The sequence below is a fragment of the Calidris pugnax genome, unplaced genomic scaffold (assembly GCF_001431845.1).
Source record: "Calidris pugnax isolate Ruff unplaced genomic scaffold, ASM143184v1 scaffold225, whole genome shotgun sequence".
Lineage (NCBI taxonomy): Eukaryota > Metazoa > Chordata > Aves > Charadriiformes > Scolopacidae > Calidris > Calidris pugnax.
In genome coordinates, this window is record NW_015091072.1 from 428,443 (window position 1) to 442,065 (window position 13,623).

Consider the following 13,623-nt stretch of genomic DNA (forward strand, 5'->3'; position numbering starts at 1 on the left):
CACAACAATCACCACACCCAACAATCTCAGGCACTAGAGCATCCCTGAAGTGCCACATCTACACGTGTCTTAAATCCCTCCAGGGATGGTGACTCCACCACCTCCCTGGGCAGGCTGTTCCAGTGCCTCACCACCCTCTCAGTAAAGTAATTCTTCCTCATATCTAATCTAAACCTCCCCTGCCGCAACTTCAGACCATTTCCTCTGCTCCTGTCATTATTCCCTTGGGAGAAGAGGCCAACACCCACCTCTTTACAACCTCCTTTCAGGTAGGTGTAGAGGGCAATGAGGAGCCCTCAGCCTTCTCTTCTCCAGACTAAACATGCCCAGTTCCCTCAGCATCTCCCCATACAACTTGTTCTCCAGACCCCTCACCAGCTTGGTGGCTCTCCTCTGGACACACTCCAGCACTTCAATGTCCTTCTTGTAGTGAGGGGCCCAGAACTAAACACAACTGAGCACGGGGGGCTCCAGAGCAGGGTGCTGCGATGCCCTGATGGCCAGGGATGGAGTCTCGCCTGCAGTGCCTCCACAGGGAGAGGTGCAGCCGGCGGGTGAGGGGACCACTGACACCTCTCCCGTTTGGTTTTCCCAGTGAAGAAGATGAGACGAGATCCTCGCTGAGGGAAAACACTGTTACATCTGCGATGGAGCCTGGTGCCTGGTAGGTTCAGAGCTTTGCCGGGAAGGACCGTGGGGGGTGGGCTGCTCCTGGCTGCTCCGGGCTTGGGCTTTCCAGCCGGACGGACATCTCAGATAAGGCTCTTTTCTTCCTTCTGACCCCACAGCAGGATGCCTCCGCTCCTCTCCCGCGTCCACTCCCTGCAGCTTTGGCATCTCCTCCTCCTGGTCTCTGCCGTCCCTCCCCCCGGCGTCTGGTCTCTTCGTTCCCGGGGTCCGGCAGCCCCTCGGCCTCTCTGCGCCCGTCGGAGCCCCTCGGCCCCCCGGCCCATGTGCATCTGGGACAGGACCTCGCTGCTGCAGGAGAGGAGGGATGCTCGCCCGGCCGCCCCACGCCAGCGGGCCCTGCCACCCCGGGGGTCGGAGCTGCGGCACGTGGTGCGGCTGCGGCGCCAGGCGGTGGGGGCCCGCCCCGCCACCCCCTCCGGGTTCGAGGACGGCATGCCCTCCTCCCAGTACCCCTGGGCCATCGTCTGGGGCCCCACGGTGTCGGACGAGGACGGCGGGGACGCCAACTCGGCCAACCCGGGCTTCCCGCCCTTGGGTTACACCTTCGTCTCACCGCACGGGATGGCGACGGCGCAGCCCAACTCCCACTCGCTCCTGCACAACGCGGGGCTCAACCTGCGCGAGACCCCCGCCACCCTGCGGCCCTTCTTGTTCGGGCCCCGGGGGGAAGGTAAACCTGCCCTTCGCTTCCTTCACCCCCACCCCGTCCCCATGGGAGCAGCTCCTTCTGCCCCAGCAGGAACCTCCCCTTGCGCTGCTGCTCTCCAGGGACCGGTGGGGGTGGCCATCACACTCCCCTTCCTCTCCTCCTCTGTCTCCCAGGTGTAGACCCCCAGCTGTACGTCACCATCACCATCTCCATCATCATCGTCCTGGTTGCCACCGGGATCATATTCAAGTTCTGGTGAGTGGCGCTGGGGGCCGATGGAGGCTGTCACCACACCGGTGGGGGGGCAGGAGGACTGTGGGCTTGGGATGCATTCATCCCAAGGGTGTTGCACCAGCTGGATCTGGTGGTGGAAGCCCTCGGGAGGTCCGGCACGTGGCTGCGCTGGGCTCTAAGTGCTGGGTATCTCAGGGTCTCATGAGCCCCTCTGTCATCGAGGGCTGGGGCTTGTCTGAGGGGGCACACTTCATCTCACCCCTCATCTCTCTCCAAAGCTGGGACCGTAACCAGAAACGCCGGCGTCACTCGGGGCAGCAGAGCGGTGGGAGGCAGCAGGAGAGCCAGCAGCCCCTCACGGACCTCTCCCCCACCACCGTCAGCATCCTGGGGCCCTACGGTGACTCCCTGACCCCCACGCCTGAGGCAGAGGAGTCCAGGCAAGGCCAGGAGGGTATGGAGAAACTAGGGGGCCATGGGAAGAGCACGGCCTTCCAGCTCAACCGGTGAGTGGCCGGTTAGCTGGGGAGGGAGGGGGTGGCAGGGGACAGGGGGACAGGCAGGCTGAGGCAGGGCAAAGGGGCTGGTCGGTCAGCAGGGGCAGTAGGATGGCGTAAGCACCCATTGATAATTGACTTCCAATTCCCTTTTTCCCCCCAGAATCCCCTTGGTGAACCTGTGATGCTCACAGGAGGAGCAGAGCTGGCTGTCCCACCCTCCGATGTTGCAGCCGGCCAGCGCCGACTCCCGCCGCCTCTGCTACCCCCAGGAACAAACGACCTCCTTGTGCCACGGCTCGCCACCACCATGATTAACTAACTCCACCAGGACGTGCCTGGGCAAATGGACGAGCTGGGCCGCCCTAGCTTCCCACTGGGGGAAGGTTGGGGACCCCGTACCCCCCAGCCCACGCAGGACAGGGTGATGAGAGAGCAGGACGGTGGGGAGGGAAGACAGCTGGTGGTGGTGTGACATCTTGGCCTCCCCGGCCCCTCTTCTAGCACACACGCAGACACACACACACCCCTGGACCTCCATGACTCTCTCACCAGTGCATGCCTGTCATTGGGGTAGGCAAGGTGGAAAGGCGTACCCCTGTCCCTGTGGGCCCTAACCCCTCTGTGTGTCCCTTCCCATGTTGTGTGCTTTGAAGTGAACGTCTGGAGTTCAGTGGCTGCAGGATTGCCTGCCGGGGCTCGCTCTCCCCTGAGCCCGGGCTCAGGCGGTGGCAGGTTCTTCTGTTGCCGAGGCCTTGGCCCTCCTGAGGGTCCCAAGGGTGGGTGAAGCTTGGGCAGAAGAGGCTCACGCAGCACCTGGGTCCCCTCAGCAACCCATTTCCTTAAGGAAACATTACCTCCCCCCTGGATGGAAGATTCTCACATCTTTCCATTTTCTTTCCGCCTAACACTCCTCTGCTGTTTTTCTCTTCAGTTTGTACCTTTCTTCACCTCTCCATCTCCAATTGTTTTCTCTCAGTTCCTCCCCCCACCTCTTGCCAGTTAAAGTTGGAAAAAGTTCCTTTAGCTTTCCAAACGTTTCAATCTCTTGGGAGCCTCCCTGCTGTCCCCCTCCATCCCCTCAGTCTCCTTCAGCAAAGTTTTTCCTGGTGGTCATCAGTCTATGGTGATGTTCTGCAGAAAAATCTGAGGCGAAGCCCTCTGCCCACCACGTTATTTAGCAAGTGTCCTGTCCATTGGGGTACCACCAAAGCAGCTAAAGCGTGGCATGTAGATATAGCTGGGCATGAGGAATTTGGGTTTTCCTGGGCTGAGGTAGGGAATTGCTGTCAGACACTCATGGCACAGGTGACAAGCAGCACATACGACTCTGTGTGCCTGGGGTGACAAAGAACAATTTAGCGCTGACCTCGGGAACGTTGGGAGCGTTGCCATGTACTGCTGGTGGGTGTCTCCTGGAATGCAGGGTGACTGGAGACCCAAGAGGCAACACTCACCAAGACCATGAGGGAGCAGGTATCTGGTGCCTTCATCAGTGTGTTGTCCCAACTGGTGGGGAACTGAAACCAACGGCACAGGTATTGGTGCAAACTGGTTGCCTGAGCATGTACTTTGGGGCTGTGGTGGTCCGTAGGTCAGGCAGCCCCACTGGCAGTTACTTGTGTGAGCAAGGTCAGTGCGTCTCAGCCTCTTCCTATGCGTGGACCCGTCGGTGTCACTTTGAGAAAGTGTGAAATGGCAAATTTCAGCTTAATGACAATAGTTGCTCTCCCTTGGCTTTTGTGGACACCTTTAAAGTTATTCACAGGCCCCCTGCATTGACAGCCACCGAGCTGAAATGATGCAGATTTAGGTAAAGTTGCCCCTATACTGTACAAACACCTTCAGCTGCTGGACTGATGTGGCCAGAGACAGGAAACTCACCCACAATTTGAAGGCCCTAATGTACCTTACAAGATCTCTGACAAAAGTCATCTTGGAGAAAAGGAAATGGCCCTTTCATCCTTTATCTGTGCAGTAAAAGCCTATTCTTTATAGGACAAAGCACACGGAATTTCATAAGAGGCCTGTTTCTGCCCATTTACCCAGCTGAACCATTAGGTGATCTCGGGTCTCATCTGACTCACCGTGAAGGACATTTAAATGAGAGAGTAAATTGCAATAAGCTTCGCAAAAAACAGTAGAGATTTGGAGAAAATGACAGGTCAAATAAAATTACTGGCTTATTAAAAGCACAGAATGGCTGAAAGGTGTAGGTGGAAAAGGACTCTGGAGGTCTCTAGTCTAAGCACAGGTTGAGTTGCCGCTTATAGTAGGGGATATTATTGCTTTACCCCAGATAAATCTGTTATTGAGCCTTTTCCTTATTCAGGCTTCATTCAAGGCTTTGGTGGAGACATTGGAGCTGCAGGTGGAGGGAGAAGGGGGGCAGATGGCCGTTCTTGCCCGCTGCCCCGCTTGCCACAGCCCCCACCAGCCGAGGGCAGCTCGGGGCCGTTCCTCCTCTCGCTGGCACGTCGGGGCTGGAGAAGGCCATCTGTCTGGCAAGAGGCTGCGCTGCTTATTGCTGGCATTTTACACTATAATGCCTTCAACCGGTTTAAGTAATCTTCCAGACCAGATTAATTAGATTTCTCTTTGATCAATAGCGCTCGTTGAAACAAGGCCAGAGTTTAGACTCTACCACTTCAAGGGCTGTCCTTGGACTTTCCCATCCCACGCACTACATGGAGAGAAGGTCTGTAAGGAAGTGGCAGGGCACCGCAGGTGCCGTAGTGAAAACATTTTCCAACGCCGGATGAGGGGAAGCCCTGCGCTCTGCTCACCAGGCTTTTGTGAACTCTACAAACAAATCAGATTTCAGTGTTTTGCGTAGGTTTTTTTTTCCCCCCTCTCTAACATGTCTCTGTTTTTGTTAAAAGTATCTCCAGGGAATGAAGCCTTTCATGGATGCTGCGGTAAGGGGGAAGCTGGGGAATGCAGTAGAGAAAACTCTTGCAATGACAGAAGCTTGGATATGCTAAACATCTTTTCCAAGATCAATTTTTCTAGCCAAATATGTTTTTATGACAGTCATTTACCCTCTGACACAAAACAGGTTAGATATGGGAAGCAACTTCATCGTCCTGCCCAAACTTTCATTGATATATTTTGTCCCTGGAACGAAACATTCAAAGCACCTGTGGACACACAAGCTTCTTCCAGTCAATAAATAATCTCACTGGTTCTGCTTTCTCCATGGCTGGAGCCTTATAAACCATCTCCCCATCCGCAGACTGGAGCCAGAGCATGCCTGCAGTCTCTTCCCTAGCCCAGGCTAATATTCTGTGACACGCACACACAGACAGGTTGACAGCACCAAGTACCAAGCCAGGGCAGAGGCCAGCATCTTCTCAGTCACAGCCCGTCAGGTTTCCTTGTCTTTTAGGTGACTGGAGGAGAAAGATCTGGATTAATTTTTTGCCAGTGGAAATTTTACGGAGAGAAAGGTGTGCGGGGGAAAACGACTGAAAGTGTTGGTAGCATTAGACTGACCCTGCCCAACATTTCTGTGCCATTAAAAGGAAACATCGAGGTGGGCTGGGTGAGTGGAAGGCCCCATGCTAGCCCTGAGCTCCTGGAGGGATGTGGCTCTGTTAACACAAGGGTGGTCCTTCTGTGAGCCCAGTGGGAAAGAGGGAAGGTCTGGAGGAGAACCTCTCCCTTCCACCCGGCACTGTTCCAGGGCAGGAACTGGAGTCTCCTTCTCCTTCCCCAGCAGAGTGACGTGACCACAAGGCCAAATCCTGCTTGGGTTTTCCCATCTGGTCGGTTGTGACTGGTAAGCAGGGGAGCAGACCTTCGGTGTGTGCTTTCACAGCGTTCCTCCGGTCTTGTTTACGGGGACTCACATCCAGCCAAGCATCCCACGTCTTCAGAGAGGGCTATCTACCTCTTCCTCAACGGCACCTAAGTGCCCTTGCAAATCTGGTCCCTTCATTCCCCACTCCCCTTTCCTGATACGGAAAAGCTCTTGGGAAGGAGCGGTTTGCTCATTTCCCCACAAAATTCTCCAACACGATCACCTTCAGACTGCTCTGGATTAAACTATGGCACAGCCTTAGAGCCGAGTCCTGTAGCACAAGAGCCCTGGGCCAAACTCCAGCTCCCCCATGGCACCCCCCCTGCTGCTGTCTCACTGTAGTCCTGGCCCTACCTTGGCAAGACCATAGAGGGGTGCAGGGGGGGCCCTTCCTTCACTGACTGCTGGCTCCCTACTCCTTTTTTCCTGCTGTTTTCCCCTCTCCCACTGTTTTTTCCCACTTCCCACTCCTGTCCTGTACCACGGTCTCCCTCCTGGTTATCTCTCCCCTCCTGCTGTTTCGCTCTCCCCTGCTCCTCTCTTGTTCTCCCTTCGCCACTCGGTCTTGTTCTGCCGCCGCTCCCGTCCTCCCCTCCGTCCTCCCTCCTGCTTCCCCGCTCGGTCTCGCTCTTCTCCCCCCCTCCTCCCCTGCCCTTGTGCGCTGTGATATATATTTTTGTAGGATTTCTCTTCTCCTCGTGGTGAAATATTCAATTCTTGTGGGATGTTAGTTTCAACATTTTTAAATAAACCTTTGCAAAATACTGAAAGCAGGGCTCTCGCTGCTGTGGAAGAGGCCGTAGCGGAGACATCAGGGTGGGACAACAGGGACTTCACCCTGGGCAGATCCTTGTGGGACAGGGTGTCAGACATCTGGCATCCCTCAGCCTCCTCTGGAGGGGTAGATGGGGCGATTTGACCCCGTGTCCATCTTGCCTTGGTCTCCTTGTCAGCCAAAGTGGCCCTTTTGACCCTCCTCACAGATTTCCATGGGAGGTGGCCCCTGATGGAGGTTGCCTTGCACAACCACTTCTCTACCCAGGGTGGCTGTTCTGCCTCTGGAGCTGCTGCCTCCCGGGCACGTTTTGGGGCTGCTTGTCAACACTCCAGTTTGTGCTGGGAGCCAGGGTGGCCGGGAGAGGTGAGAGAAGCTGAAGGGAAGGGAGGGAGACGGAGCGATGCAGGCGCAGAAGCCTCCCTCACTCTGTTCCCCGCGGCTGCCTCCGCAATTTCTATTTACAGCCCTGCTGCCTCCCCTCCTGGCCACAGTGCCGCTGCTGTTGCTGGTTTCCAGGGCTGCTCTGTAATTAAGCATCCTCGTCTCCTGCAACTCCCCCACTTTGCAAGCCCCTGCAGCGATCGGTGCTGGGGAGGGCGCCGAGGGGCTGCTGGAGACCAGCACCAGGCATGGTGGCCGCCCTGAAGGGCTGCTCCCCAGCAATGGTAGGAGGATTGCTGGATGCTGGGGACGGTCCCTGGCCCTTGGTCCTTCAGTCCACTTGCTGTCCAAGTCTCTCAGGCATAGGTGTCCCTGCTCGGTTGCTTTACTTCCAGAGGAAGGAGCAGGCACTCCAGCCCTGACCTCACCTCAGACTCTGTCCTGAGGTCTCTTCCCACTGGAAGGACCCAGAACTACCTCCTGCTGCCGGGCCAGACCTCTCCACATGGCACCCTGTGCCCTGGACAGGATCTCTGTGGGCTGGAGGTGGCCCCAGGCCCATGAGAGAGCAGACACATGCCTGTGGTGGCTGTCCCAGGGCATGTACACACAAGAGGCTGAACAGCACCTCTTCTGCCCCTGTGCTGAGTGTGGGAGGAGGGAGTCCCTCACCCCTGTTGCTTTAGGTGGCCGGTTGCCTGTGCTCTGGGCTGATCCCCCACAGTCAGCCACATACGGCAGTTCTGGGGCTGGGCAGGCTGGAGAGACTCGACTGAGAAGGTGATAGGTTCTCACTGTGCTGAAATTACAAACTCACATACTCATCAGTGCAGTGAAATGTCTTGCAGAAACCTCATCTGCTTCCAGCCAGAGCTTCAGTCCTTCCTGCTGTCTTCTCTGTCATCAGATGTTTTTCCTCCAGTGCCCTCTCGGCAGAGGCTGAGGCTGCAGCAGCTCAGTCAAAAGCTCCCTTTCTTCACCAGGACTCACTTTCTGCCTCACAGGAGATGCTCCACAAGCTGCTGTTCTTAATTCTGGTTTCCTGACTCCCTGCTCGAGTCCCTTCCCACCACCATTCCCCACTACATCACTCTTGCCCACATGCCCATGTGGACTTCCCACCTTTCCAGTCTGGTCCCAGCCCTGCCTCCTTCCCCACCATCTCCCTTCCTTCCTCGTCTCCAGCCTTGACTCTCTCCCTAGCATCTCCCCAGCATCTCCCCAGCATCCTGTTCTCCAACATGGAGCTAGAATGGGGAGCTGCATGCTGAACGAGGACAGCAGAGAGGGGAGGAATGGATGTGATTATCTAAATCAAAGAAGAATGCCTAAAAACTGTACAACCACATCAAGGCACACAAAAATCACCCCAACATGTGGTCAAAACCAAGCATGAGGTATTGCTGATCACTCTGATTTCCTGGGAAAGAGACTACTTCAGAAAAACATTATGAAAGCATCTCCCAAAGCTGGGATTCCCTCCAGCTGAGTGCCTTCTATAACCTGCAATAAATTATCCCATTATGGAAAAAAAAAAATAAAAAATAAAATCAGGCAACTGTCAACTGGAAGCACCTGTCAATGCAGGGATTTGGCAGCGAGCTAGAGTGTTCCCTTACCTCCCCTGCTCAAGGAGCTTCTGCAGCAGTTAGGACTCCACGTGCTCCAGCTCTGCCTTCCTCCCTGGGCCAGTCCTGTTGGCTACTGCCACTTTGTGTGCCTTCACAGGGTGCCCAACGCTGTGGGCACGAGGGTAGTGGTGGGAAAGCACCTGTGGAGCTGGGGGCATCACTGTGCTCCTCAGGACAGCATGGATGAGCCGTGCTAGCTCAAGTGTAAGCCTGGATGCAGAAGGGACAGACAGCTTAGAACAGAGGTAACTCTGCACCCTGCCAAAGGGATGTGGCTGTGTAGATGGCTGTTTAATTAGGAGCAATGCACGACTTGAAACTGCCACGAAGAATGGCTCCGAAACAAGCAACCGCTCATTTCAGCGTCATGCAAAGGAGTCGAGTAGTTCCCTTGGTTCATTCCTGCTTTGATCCTCGGAGGGAGAATTGAATCTTTACTGAGGGCTGCTGTGTCTCCGAGTGCACATTGCACTCAGTGAATAATAGACCATTCAGTGACGCATTCCACATTGATCCAAAGCCCAGCTTTCTCTGGGAGTGACCAGAATACAAGCAAAACCATCTTCAACTTCAGATCAATCCCTACAAGGGATCTGGCAGGGAAACAAATGCCAGTTTCTGCTTCAGGGACCTGTCCTGCATCTCTGTGGCTCCTCGTTAGAGCTCCAGTGGCAGGAGAGCAGATGCTCTAGGGCAGCAAGTCTAGTTTGAAGCCCAGAATTCATCGACGGCCGGACATACCGCGAGGGTTCAACAAACAAGCAAGCAAACAAGCCTGGGGTGACTAATTTTCTGAATGTCAGAGGAACATAGTTTGATGTCTACAGTACGCACTGGTCAAATGTACATTACAGCCTGGCCTGGCTGAAGAGATGGTTGGTTTCCCAGTCAGGTTGCCTAAGGAAGGATGATGGGACAGGCATCGTGATTCTCTCAAGGACCATCCCAGACTTGGTAAAAGTAAGAGCCTTTTGAACCTTTCCTAAATGAAAGGGCAGTCAGTGGTGGGTGTCCTCTGCTAGTGCCAGGGGAATCGCTCGAGCCAGGCTGGTGCACTGTGAACCCACACAGCTTTGGTTGAATATGTTCATGAACCAAAACATGAGCATAAGGGTTAAACACACAGCGGAGGCTTGTGTCAGTCTCATTACATCGATTTCAGACCCATTTGGCGACACCAGGATGAGTTATTTAAGCCTGAAATGGTTTCTTTCCAGTGCCTTTTTCTGCTTTGCCAATTCCTCTCTCGTGTGACATATTGCGTGCGAGAGAACGTGACACAAGTGGGGTCCGAGGCTCTGCTTAGTGTTATCTTGCATTTGCTGTATACGCAGCAGGAGCTGCGAGAGGTGGTGGAGAGGTGTCATTCCCTCCTTTATAATGAGATTTCCCTTATTCCAAGCATCGGGATGACCTCCATGGCACAAGTGAAGACCAGAAGGACTGTCCTAGCTAAAGGGGGGGGTTCTTGCAGCTGCTCACGATGGCCAGCTTACGTGTAGCTAACAACAGGGTGCAGTAATTCTAAGTGCAGCAAACGAGGAAGAGACAGGTTTTCCCCTGGTACCCGCAAGTTAGAGGAGGGCTGGGACGAAATGGTGACTAAGCATAATACTGCGTCTTCCAGGGGTTTGGTGACAGTCCTTAGCTGACGCGCAGGCAGTCCTGCGGCGAGAAACAAATTGCCTAACTAAAATACAAGGAGCTGAAGCTGTCGAGCAAAGGCCTTAAAGAAGAGAGTTATGAGAGAGCAGGAGCATAAGGGAGGAGAGGAAAAGGCACAGTGAGGAGAGAGCAGACAGAACCAGAAATTGTGGCTAGGATTAAACGGGGAATGGATCAGGATGGAAATTTAGAGCCGGGGGACTTTAAAAGAGCTGAGTAAATCAAGACAAAATGGGTGAAGCAAGGGTCTAGGAGCTCATAGGTACCGGGGTGCTGCTGATGCTGAAGCCCTGATGTAGCCTGAGCACCTTTCCAGTTCCCCTGATCCTTCCAGTTGTCTCAGGAGCAGCACCCGCATCCTCCCCTGCCTCCTGGGGAGGGAGGGGGAAGCAGAGGCCACTGTACGTGCTCATGGCTCAGCCCTCAGAGCTCAGCCTCACTGCGGCAGAGCAGACCCAGCCCGTGTGTCAGGGATGGACGATTGTCACAGAATGTAGGTCAGGGGGGTGAAAGCCCCTTTTGCAGGTTTAAAGATCTGAGCCCTCCTGATGTTCACTCGGAAGGATGATACATTCTCACTTCGAGGATGGTGTTTCCTTTTCCTGCCAGCTCCCTTTTCTAATGTTAATTGTTCGGTCATCGTTCTCCAGGAGCTGAGATGGAGGTCACGTCATCTGAAGCACCAAAAGGCACCAAAGAACTAAGCTATAGGGATTGCATTCTGAACATGCACAGCGCCAACACCACCAAAAAACGAGGCTGTCAGCATCTGCCTTTGGGCTCCCAGAGCCAGTATTTTGGCCTCTGGCCTTTACCACTAGAGAGCAAGAAGAGTGCCACTTGGAGAGGTGCGTGGTGAGAGAGGGGTCCCTCAGGCTTGGAGATGAATTGCAGTAGAAAGCCCAGAAAGAATGACGCACGAGAAAAGTGTTTTGCAAAAATGAAGCCAAGGATGCAAATGTGAAGGAGTGAGTAGTGGCATGATACAGCGAGCACCATCCTCTGCACCAGAAGGGCCTGGTGGAAAAGTAGCACACGCTCATGTAATGTTAATGTGAATCCAAGGATCTATCAGGATGGCTGGATGAAGGAAGAGGCGGGTGTTTCCCAACTCTTGAGCTGACTTTGCATCCTGGGTGGTTACTGCCATTTGTTTTCTTCTTCTGTGATAATTGTACGTCGTTTCTCTGCACGGTTCACTGCACAAACGATCTCACGTACCCGCCTGAGCTGTGCTTTATTGTATTTTGTTTAAATATGCGAAATCGTATGCAACTCCATGTGACGTCTTATGCAAATTGCTTCTTGTGTTACCGTGCATATTTGAAATTAATTTGGGTACGATCACAACTCTGACTCTGAAGCCATTGTTTAGACTGAGCGCTCACCCGGCTCTCCTGATCCTTCCAGTTATCTCAGGAGCAGCAGCCCGAGCCTCCCCCGCCTGCCTCAGCCCTCATCCAAAGGCAACGTGCGCTGGAGGTGACGCGGCTTAGATGAAGGTCACGTTCCAGGCCTCTGCTGAGTTTGCCAGTTAGTGCAGTCAGAGAGCGAGTATTTAACGGGGAAGCTGGAACACCAGACCCATGCCCCAGGAGGGTCCGCAGACTTCCACTCACGGGGAGTCAGTTTTAATCCATGCAGAGCCAGGCTAGGCTCTGGACACTGACGTGCCATCCAGCAGTTCAATAGCTCACTAACATATCCAAAGGCATCCGAGCTTAGAAAAAAGCACCAGCGCTGCTACAACATCAGGAATTAAAGTTGCTTTCTGGAGGAGCTTGTTTCTTAAATCCTGGGCTGCATAGGGAAGAGTGTGGCCAGTCACTCAAGGGAGGTCATTCTCCCTCTCTGCTCTGCACTGGTGAGGCCACAACTGGAAAACTGCGTCCAGTTCTGGGCTCCCCAGTTCAAGAGAGACAGGGAACTGCTGGAGAGAGGCCAACAGAGCGCAACTAAGATGATTAAGGGATTGGAGCATCTCCCTTACGAGGAAAGGCTCAAAGAGCTGGGGCTTTTTAGCCTGGAGAAGCGAAGGCTGAGGGGAGACATTTTCAGTGGTTCCCAGTGACAGGACTAGGGGCAACAGGCACAAACTGGAACATGGGAAGTTCCAGTCAAATACGAGGAAAAACTACTTTCCAGTGAGGCTGACAGAGCCCTGGAACAGGCTGCCCAGGGAGGTCGTGGAGTTCCCTTCTCTGGAGATCTTCAAGACCCACTTTTATGCAGTCCTGAGTGATGTGCTCTGGGCAATCCTGCTTTAGCAGGGGAGTTGGACCAGATGATCTCTAGAGGTCCCTTCCAACTCTGACAATTCCGTGATTCCGTGATTAAAGATCTGTCCTACATGGCCGTGGATCTGCAGATATAGGCAAACAGTCTCCATACAGGTGCCCTACATTGTTGAAAAGATCGGATTCCATTAAAAACATCTACTAAACTCACCAGCCGTAACACCGGCAGCAATACAATAGCGACACTAACCTCTGAACGCATACAAGCCATTTCAGCAACATTCCTCATGCTAATTTTCCTTTTTCTCTTCTGCCTGGTTATGAGCCAGCAGCGAGGCTTGAAACCCCTAACCTTCCTCATCGAGGAAGATGTAGGCAATGCCTTAATAGTCTGTTAAAAAACAGAAAAGAGAAAGTCAACCACCGAGCTTGCCGCAATTCCCATTTTATCCCCGGGCTCCTATAACCCACTTGTGACCAGGCAGTGAAGTATTTCACGCAAGGATTTCTGCTTTGGGCAGCGGGTGCTGGGAGCTGTGTGCTGTGTCCCAGGGCTGCTGGTGTCCGGGGCTGGCGGCGGGAGGAAGCGAGGCAGGAGATGCTCCAAGGCAGATGCTGGTGTCATCTTCCCCCCTGAGAGCTGCTCCTGGGGCATCCCTTACTCTCATCCCCTTTTGCTACCCGGTGCCAAGCTGGTCTTATCCGACCGACTGCCCGACCTAGGAAAGGGGTGAATGGTGGGCCCTGGCCCAGGCTGGGTACCAAGTCTCCATTATGAAGATGAGTGAAGGCAGTGGAGGAGCTGGCCTCAAAGCCCCCTAAGTACCCAGCTGGCAAGGGTGCACGCTCCCCTGGGCTGTGGTGTGGAGCAGCCCTCTTCTACTCATCCAAAATCCCCTCAGATCTGCCAGACACCCAGCCGTCACCCGAGGCCATCAGTCCTGGGCCTCCCTGTCACATACCATCCCCTCCAATTTCCGTGCTAGCTCTCTGCCCGCCGGAGGCAGCCTGGGTTGGCATCCTGCGCTCCCTGGGTAATTACAACCCCTACAGCACTCT

The 13,623-nt window shown here is 54.4% G+C and overlaps 1 protein-coding gene across 3 annotated transcripts; it reads left to right on the top strand.

The window, feature by feature from the left end:
- The first annotated feature begins 595 nt into the window (after positions 1-595).
- Positions 596-6,636, top strand: PIANP (PILR alpha associated neural protein). 3 transcript variants are annotated; one of them, XM_014957210.1, is made up of 5 exons: positions 596-664; positions 789-1,360; positions 1,513-1,594; positions 1,852-2,079; positions 2,234-6,636. In XM_014957210.1, exons 1-5 carry the CDS (start codon positions 648-650, stop codon positions 2,253-2,255), a joined length of 921 nt encoding a protein of 306 aa, XP_014812696.1. In that variant the 5' UTR covers positions 596-647; the 3' UTR covers positions 2,256-6,636. The 3 variants fall into 3 exon arrangements, with proteins under 3 accessions (XP_014812696.1, XP_014812698.1, XP_014812697.1); XM_014957212.1 differs by having other exon boundaries at positions 1,852-2,013; XM_014957211.1 differs by having other exon boundaries at positions 600-664; positions 792-1,360.
- The last annotated feature ends 6,987 nt before the right edge of the window (positions 6,637-13,623 follow it).